Source organism: Camellia sinensis, chromosome 5, assembly GCF_055761805.1.
Source record: "Camellia sinensis isolate YWXY chromosome 5, ASM5576180v1, whole genome shotgun sequence".
In the NCBI taxonomy this organism is placed as follows: domain Eukaryota; kingdom Viridiplantae; phylum Streptophyta; class Magnoliopsida; order Ericales; family Theaceae; genus Camellia; species Camellia sinensis.
In genome coordinates this window covers 171954070-171963469 of record NC_138965.1, presented here as the reverse complement: position 1 = coordinate 171963469, position 9400 = coordinate 171954070, and the positions used below count along the sequence as shown (strand labels likewise).

Here is a 9400-nt window from a genome sequence, read left to right as displayed (position 1 = left end):
TTACTTTACCTAATTGAGTGAAAAATTCTTTTATTCAGTGAATGTTTTTCTATTTGTTTACTGTGCATGAGTTTTGTTTAATATTTACTTTATTAGCTTACTTTTGCTAATTCATTGATAAAATTTGATATACAATGACAGGTTTGCTTACTATGCCCAGTTCAGTGATAAAATTTGTTATAACAATCATAGATTTGTTTAATTTTCCTAATTGAGTGATAAAATTTCCTATGAGAAATTTATCTCTGAAATTTGTATCATATCATTCATTTTTTTAATTTTCATATATATAGGAGATCAATTTGAAGCACACAGATAAAGAGAAAAAAACATACCAAATGCTGCTAGGAGAAATTCAGGATAAAGATGAAGATGAACATGCTAATTTTCAGCAACAAAATCAGGCTGAAATTTCTGAAATAGAAGAACAAACATTGACTGAAGACAAATCCAAACATAAAATATGGGAACCAATTCCACACGAAATATGCCTTGAAAAGAAAAAGAAAATAGTACCCTTTGAATCACAAAAGAGTGAAGGAAACAAAGTTGACAAAGAGCCTGAAGTGGATCCAAATCTGGTAGAAGTACTTGATTTTGAGAGGATAGAAGACGATATGCTCAAAATGGAAAAGTTAAAAATGGAAAAGGACATCCTTCAAACTGCAAATGATAACCTGTAGCAGCAACTCAACAAGCTGAAAAAGGAAATGCAAGAACAACACAAAAAACAAATGCAAAGGAAAGATGAAGAAATCAAAATACTCCATGAGAGAATTGCAACATTGGCTGAGGCAAACAAGTACTCGGAAGAACAACACACACAACAGCAGCCTGCAATGAAGAAATTGAAAACTTCAAACGAAATTTTCAACATCTTACCAGAAAAATCAAGGCAAAATCTCATTGCACATTGGGCGAATACAAAAAAACAAGTAACAATCTTCTCTCTTGACTCCTGTAGTTCACTTTTGCCCACTGTTTATCATTAACTCATTTTGAATTTATAAATATCAAATATTCCAAAAATATTAATAAATTTATTATTCCAACACTAATAAAATTTTTTTCAAGGATCAGCCAGTGTGGCAAGGATCTCACCATGGAACCTATGTCTACTTAAATGACATTGACAAAATATTGAAGGGTCAAGATTTGGCAGGCATTGTAAGTTGAATTTGTAACTCATTAAAATAACATTTTAGTGTTTCATTTATATTAATTCCTTGTTTTGTTTTTTGTTTTCAACACAGGTAATAGATGCATATGCAGAACACTTGCTTGCACAAAAACAAGGAACAATATCATTCGTATTCATTTCAAGTTGCCATGTAAGTAACTACTTTGCTTAAGTGAGGAACGACACTTGTTTTGTTTTTTATCAGTGTATAACCTTTGTTTGCTTAACTGAGTAACTAGTTTCAAACATATGACACTACCTTCCCTCTTCAATTGGCCATGTTTCCTAATTCAAAGCTTGACATGTGAAACAAAAAGTCAAGCAAACCAAACCAGAATTTCTAACTCAGATTTCATAATCACTATTATATATTTTGACCTTGTTATCGTGGCGCCACAGTATGAGTAAATCCCAGACTTTGATTACAAATTCTGGGCACTTTTTTGGATTTTTGAAACTACTGTATATGATATTGAGAACTTCAACAAATATTGAGATGTGTTGAAATTGAAATAGCTTGATTATATGCTATGATGTTGCAGGACATAGTTCACTTTCATTTTGTTAATGGTGAAGCCTCATAGAGCTCTTGTTTCATGTAATTTATTAAGTAACGGACAACTTTCATTACAACTATGGAATGAAGAGAATCATGATATATATATATATATATATATATTAGTAGATGTGCACACTCACATGAGTGTACTTGAAATAAGCAGTATGGATATATAGCCTGTTACAGATCATCTATGAATATTTATAGAATGAAAGAGAAGCATAGTATAGATGTATTAGGGGATATAAAGATCCATTTCACATGGAGGAGAAAAAAGGCCTCAAGATACCAATAGATGTGTTCCCTTTATATGTAACGCCCTCAAAATAAACCCATTATATGTATATCATTGGCATGTAATATTAAAAGAAAACAATTCATTATCTCATTCATCAGAGTATTACTAAATGAAAACATTACATGTAATATCAAATTAAATGCCCTATGGGCTTACATCTTTCCAAGCCAACACTTGGACACAAATATATGAGTTCTAACTCAAATACAAATAAAGCCCTAGGCTTGAATGTTTATCAAATAAAAACAAATAACTAAAGATAGTCTTCAAAATCCAAATCTTTCCAAGCTAAGTCCTTGGAGGTAGCTTATCACCTGGACCTGAAAATGATGTTCCCATAAAGGGTGAGCCACAGCCCAGTAGAAAAATACTAAACCAAATATAAGCATTGAATAAAGCTATAGCATTCAATAGATGGTTAACCAAGATAATCAATTACATCATTTTACAGTCTCATGACACTATTGTCTAAGACACGTTTTACTTTCCAACTTTATCAATACGGAGAACCTGGCAGAACTGGTCTCTCAAACTCGGCCACTGAAGAACTCGACTGCTTAAGCTGGCAGAACTGGTCTCTCAGCTTCTCCCTAACTGCTGGAGATAAGAACTTTTCCTGGAAAGCATTCACAAAAGCCTCCCATGTACCTCCTATACGACCTTTAGTAAACTTCCACCACTGACCCGCATCCCCCTTCAACTGGAAAGATGCCAAGGTCACTTTCAACCCCTCGTCTTCGATGCCAAGCATCTCAAACGTCTTCGTTGTCTGTTCGAGCCATTCATCTGCCTTAAGCGGCTCTTTAGGATCACCCACAAATTCATCCAGATTAGACCGGAAGAACTCCCTCTTCAGAAAGGAAGGTCCTGCATCCGCAACAACATCCCGAGCTTGATTCTCAGCTCTGAGAATACCTACTGACTCCCTGAATGCCCCTGCTATCTCTCGGGCTAGAGCGCCCATAGCCTGCTGGCCTACTGGCTCGGCCACATTGGCCTGGCCAATACCCTCCTGAACTGCCGGAATCTCCTCTGGCACAGGCACCTCCTGCCTACCCGGCCTACCACGCCTACCGCGTCCTCGTCCTCGTCCTGACATCCTAATAAAGGAAACAAAGACATTAGCACATTAATAAATGTGCTGAAGCTAAACACCCACGTCCTAATGCACTGGACAACAATAATTCATTCCACGTAAGCACATAATCACATAAGCACCTACGAATTTCATTCCCGGATAATGATAGTTCCAATGCGTTACTATAGTTCCGGTTGGAAGCAGCAGTGATCAAGTGCCTTTCCAACAAGACTACTAGAAACTCAAGGGTCCAATCAACATCCTAGAAACTACATTCCATACCCACATAATCACATAAACATGTTATCACATAAGCATATAACATTACACTAAGTCTCTATCAAACGAGATGAACCCATTGTGATACTAATCACTTCCCACGTACCCAAAGTATTCAAACCCGGTACGCTCTGATACCAAGTTGTAACGCCCTCAAAATAAACCCATTATATGTATATCATTGGCATGTAATATTAAAAGAAAACAATTCATTATCTCATTCATCAGAGTATTACTAAATGAAAACATTACATGTAATATCAAATTAAATGCTCTATGGGCTTACATCTTTCCAAGCCAACACTTGGACACAAATATATGAGTTCTAACTCAAATACAAATAAAGCCCTAGGCTTGAATGTTTATCAAATAAAAACAAATAACTAAAGATAGTGTTCAAAATCCAAATCCTTCCAAGCTAAGTCCTTGGAGGTAGCTTATCACCTGGACCTGAAAATGATGTTCCCATAAAGGGTGAGCCACAGCCCAGTAGAAAAATACTAAACCAAATATAAGCATTGAATAAAGCTATAGCATTCAATAGATGGTTAATCAAGATAATCAATTACATCATTTTACAGTCTCATGACACTATTGTCTAAGACACGTTTTACTTTCCAACTTTATCAATATGGAGAACCTGGCCAAACTTACAACAGTGAACTATATATATCATATTCACATTCTTCCAATGTCAACAAACAGATGAGACTTAGGCTCAAATCAAAACACTTCATACTTCCAGTTTGATACACATTTTAGTGCTGTATCAATAAAAACACTTCAATATAAATAAGCACACATAAAAGTGATGCCAATGGAGTCCATCCCCTATCTCCTCCCAAACAAAATCCGGTTTAGAGGTCCATCCCCTATCTTCTCCTAAACCGTGGAGTACATCCTCTATCTCCTCCCACACAAAACAATGTATGTAAACACATAACATATACCACACACAATCAATACACATAATGTCTGTATTAATTCAGCAATCAAAATTGATGACTTAATCAATGATTAGTTTCAGTTATCCCTAATCCACATGCAGTGTCTACAACAAGCACGGCTATTCTCCACCGATAGCCCAAAACAGTTATTTCTAAACTGAAAATAAATATATCAACAATTCAATAGGCGAGTGATTTAAATTATCCAACTACGCCATTTAATCAATGAATTCCTCAATTCCATGAATTTAACCATATTTCCCCAATTTCCTTAAATTAATTATACAAATTAATTTATTAATACAACTAGGGTTTTTTTCAAAATTACCAAAGTACCCCCAACATATCCAAAATACTAAAACTTAGAACAAAACTTATAAGATGGAGTAGGAAATCCCTACCTCGAAGAAAATAACCCGAATGGAGAAGACAGAGATGAATACCCAAATTCCAATGTGCTCTAAATCACTAAATGTTCAGATTAAATGGAAGCCTTCGACTCACTCTATCTTTTTAATAAAGGATCTAAGGTAGAAACTCACTCTAAGTAGATCAATCCTAAGAGAGAAGGTGTGTAGAGGGAGAGAGAACTCGTAACTAGGGTTTTGGAATCTGAAAGTGTATGAAAAACTTATCTGAAACACGCTGCTGCCTATATAAACCTGACAGGCTCGCTTGAGCGAAGACTTGGTCGCTCGAGCGACTAGACACACGAAAACCTAGCTCGAGCGAAGAAAATCTCGCTCGAGCCAAGAATGCAATGCTTCAGGTCTGCAACCCTGGAGCACGCTCGAGCGACAGAATGCTCGCTCGAGCAAGGAACTCGAAAACATACACCTCGCTCGCTCGAGCGAATAAGCACTGCCCTCAGGTCTATACCAGACGCAGTCACTCGCTCGAGCGAAGCAAATCTGGATCGAGCCAGAAGACACAAAAGCAAACCTCGCTCGAGCGACCAAATACTGGCTCGAGCGACCAACCCAAAAACTGGACAGCAACACTTGGTTTACGAACCCAACCAACCTGAAACAAACCTGCCCAACACATCCTATAACTCCAAATGAGAAAATAAAGGACGACAACAACAAATATACAATGACAGAATAAACGGAACCCAAGTCCGGATACAATAATCAAATTTATCACAGTTTGGAGTCACTATACTGATAAGTTTATTTTTTATAGTGTTTTGTTTACCCTGATAAATTTATCACTGTTTCAACAAATTTATCACTGTTAACACTGATAAATTTACCAATGTTCAAACGAAAAAACCAGTAACTTTCTCTCCCTCTCTCATTCTTTTTCCCCAATTCAAGTAAACAAAACACTATAAAAAATAATAAAAAATTTACCTAATTGAAAATTAAAACACAAGCACTATTACATTGTCCAAATTGGAAATTAAAATACTGTTACAATTTGTGGATATTCCCAACTTTGAGAATGAATGTAAGAACATGCCATCCTTGGTGATTTCTGAATAATCAAAACCATTTGATACTTCAGTTAAACAGCTCAAACATCCAAAGCTAGCTTCTAAGTGACCACAAAACAGTATGCAGACTAAGAACTTGTTGCTAAACCAAATAAACATAGTAGTTGATTTAAAAAAAAAATCTTTTTAAAGCAGTTAACACAACAGATATGCAATTATGTATTCTAGAGATTTAATCTACACCTTTGTATTGTGGAAATTTTTCCTGGGAAAACTAGATAACTCCATACAATGATAAATTTATCACTGTAGAAAAGAACATTTGCTTGGATATGACAGTGATAAATTTATCAACCACTGACATAAATGTAATAAACTATCAACTCTTCCCACACAATAAGTGATAAATTTATCATTCTTCAAAATAACAAAATTCAAGAACCACATTAATGGTACATTTATCATTCTTACAAAAAAATAATCCATCAACTTGTCCAAACCAACCAGTGATAAATTTATCACTTTATAAAACACCAAAAAACAGCAACTACATTTAACCCAAATCAAATAACATAAATATGTGAAACTTAATCCTGTAAAAATATCAGCAAAAAATATAATTTCTGATCAACAAATTCCTCAATCATTCAATGCGAGTATGAAAATGATACATCTTTCAAAAAATACTCAATCATTCAATGCAAGTAACACCTCTCAACTCTCAAACAAAGTAATTCAATTAAAATCAATACAACTAAAGCAAAGCATGTTTACATGTCTTCCGATTATGAGTTCCCATCTTTCCACACCTACTGCATCTAATTCTCTTGATTTCACCCTTAGAAGGTATTCTCTCCGTTCTTGGACGTCCAGCTGGTCTCTTACAAAGAGGAGGTAAAACAACGTCATCATCAACAACTACATTTGGCTTCCACATACTAGGAACTGGATAGATAGAATGTGAATAAGAATCACAATAACTACTAACACGGTAGTAATCATCAATAAAGCAATTCAGATCCTTCTCGCTCCTCTTTATAGCACAAAAACCATGTTTGCAAGGAAAAGAATCAATTTCCCACAACCGACAAGAACAACAACGTTTCCCAATATCAACCATAACTGAATGATCCAATTGGATTTCATAAATGTCATCGCTACATTTCTTAACTATCCATGCTTTTGTATCATTAAAAGCTTCTTCCAACTTTTTCTCTGCAAAAGGACAAACAATACGATTCCACTTATTCCCAACTTCTCTCCTTCTTGAAAATTGCTCCATTAGTTTCATCCATATAGCATCAACAAGACTAGTTGAAAACAAATGGTGTTCATCCCTAATCCATGAATTAAAAGATTCCGCAGCATTTGTGCACATTTCACCATACCTCTTGCCTTGAAAATAAGCATTACACCTACACTCATTAGGCAAATCCTCAAGAAACCTCTCAACACTACGACCACAACGACCCTTAAATTCTTCAAATAGCTCATTAAACAACTCAATAGTAGGAGCATATGCACATCTACTAAAAAGAGTAAGCAAATACTCTTTTGATTCACGACTCTTCACGGACAAATAAGTCTTCAAGTTTGTCTTCAAATGCATTAGACAAAAAGAATGACAAGAAAATGGAAAGACCTCAGCTAAAGCTTTTAGCAAACCTCCATGTCGATCAGTAACAAATGCAATATCCCTCTCCAGAGTCAAAATACCTAATAACTTTGACAAGAACCAATGCCAACTGTTATAACTTTCACCATCAACAATCGCAAAACATAACGGATACAAATCTACAAACAAAATATATATATATATATATATATACAAGTTATCAGTAACAAATTAAAAAGATTACAAAAAGAAAATCAAAACACAAAGTATATAACATATAGCACCAGCCATAGATAAATTTATCACTGTATAAATATAAAAATTTAACAAAAAGTATACAACATAAATTTATCACTAATAGATTGACCATACTCAATTATCAGCACTCTCCAGTAACAAAAATGATAGAATTATCACTATTTCAATAATAATAACACATAAACACAAAATATACCTTGGTTACCATCTTTCGCCGTAGCAGCCAATAAACAACCTTTGTGTCTTCCTTTCAAAAAAGTTCCATCAAGCATCAACACAGGCCTACAATACTTGAAACCATGAATACATGCCTCAAAAGCGAAAAACAAGCATTTGAAATGTCTTCCTTTACTATCAATATCAAATTCCATATCAAAAACACTTCCCAGATTGTAAGCATTAGCGGCATCAACATACCAACGAAGATCGTCAAATGATGATGAATAGTCACCAAAAACAAGACCGCTTGCTTTTTCAACACCCATCCAAGCTCGCCGATAAGAAACTTATGTTCCATAATAGTCCTTGAAATCACAAACCACCTCACTAACCGATGTCAAAGCCTTGTTACGAATATCACTAGAAATTAGCCCACCAATCATACTTGAAGTCATCCTAGCATGGTTAATTGTACGAAAAGAAGATCCACAAGTATGAACATCATCAAATTGTTTAATAACAAAAGCTTTACTATAATTTTCCACTCTAGCATGCACGCTCCATAAACATTCCAAATCAGCCCTTCTCTTACAATGAACAATGGCACGATCCTTATCATTCTTAACAAAATCAAAATTAAAACCGGAATGAATAGAATACTTTGACAACGCATCTCGAAATTCAACAACTCCTTGAGCAAACCTTTGTCCCACTCCTTTCATACAATTAACCCACTCATCGGAGAGCAAAGGTAAGGCAAAAAATCAGTTTCACAAACAACACTACTAATACTACTACTACTACTAGCTTCATCATCACAAATCATATAACCTTCACCCAAAGAACAACACTTTACAAAAATATCAATACAATGAATATCACAAGAAAGTGCCAGTCCAACCATAACCTCCAAATCCTCTTCACTTTCTAGACCACAAGAAGAATGTCCAACCATTGAATACGATATATTCAAAGAACTACCAACTAACTCACTCCACTTTGCACACAATTTATATACTAAATCCTTGAAATTAAATCCATCATTATACTTGATAACCAATGTTACACCTATAAACTTGCACATAAGAAACAAACGATTCTCCATCACTATAAATCCTGCAACAAACAACAATTACATTTCAGAAAACAACTCAAACACCCTAAAACAAAATCAAATGTAGTGATAAAATTATCTCCTATTCCCATACTCACTCATAAATTTATCACTATTGAAAAAGTTAATCCAACATCACCCCCAAAATACGCAGTGATAAAATTATCATTGTATAAAATAACAAACCAACACCTGTGTTCAATCAACACAATTTCGTAACCAAAAAAAATAAAAATCTAAAATTCAATCAACAAATACATATCTCAAAACTTTCAATATCATGATCAAAACACAAATTCAATCGCAACAGAAACAACAGAGTAACAACAATATCACCACAAAATCAAAATCACCAACTCAAACTAAAAAGAACCAAAACATTGAAATTGAAATCAAAATCAAACATACCAGTCGACCTAACTCCACAACACCACAAATCAGAAAATGTAGCTATACACCAAACGCGAAATCGCAA

The 9400-nt window shown here is 34.7% G+C and overlaps 1 protein-coding gene across 1 annotated transcript; it reads right to left on the bottom strand.

The window, feature by feature from the left end:
- Positions 1 to 6533: 6533 nt before the first annotated feature.
- On the bottom strand, positions 6534 to 8137 carry LOC114257249 (uncharacterized). The gene is made up of 3 exons (XM_028197013.2): positions 7849 to 8137; positions 7422 to 7495; positions 6534 to 7376 (listed from the first exon to the last, which is right to left on the bottom strand). The coding sequence occupies exons 1-3, from the start codon at positions 8135 to 8137 to the stop codon at positions 6534 to 6536; spliced, it is 1206 nt and encodes a 401-aa protein (XP_028052814.2).
- Positions 8138 to 9400: the final 1263 nt, after the last annotated feature.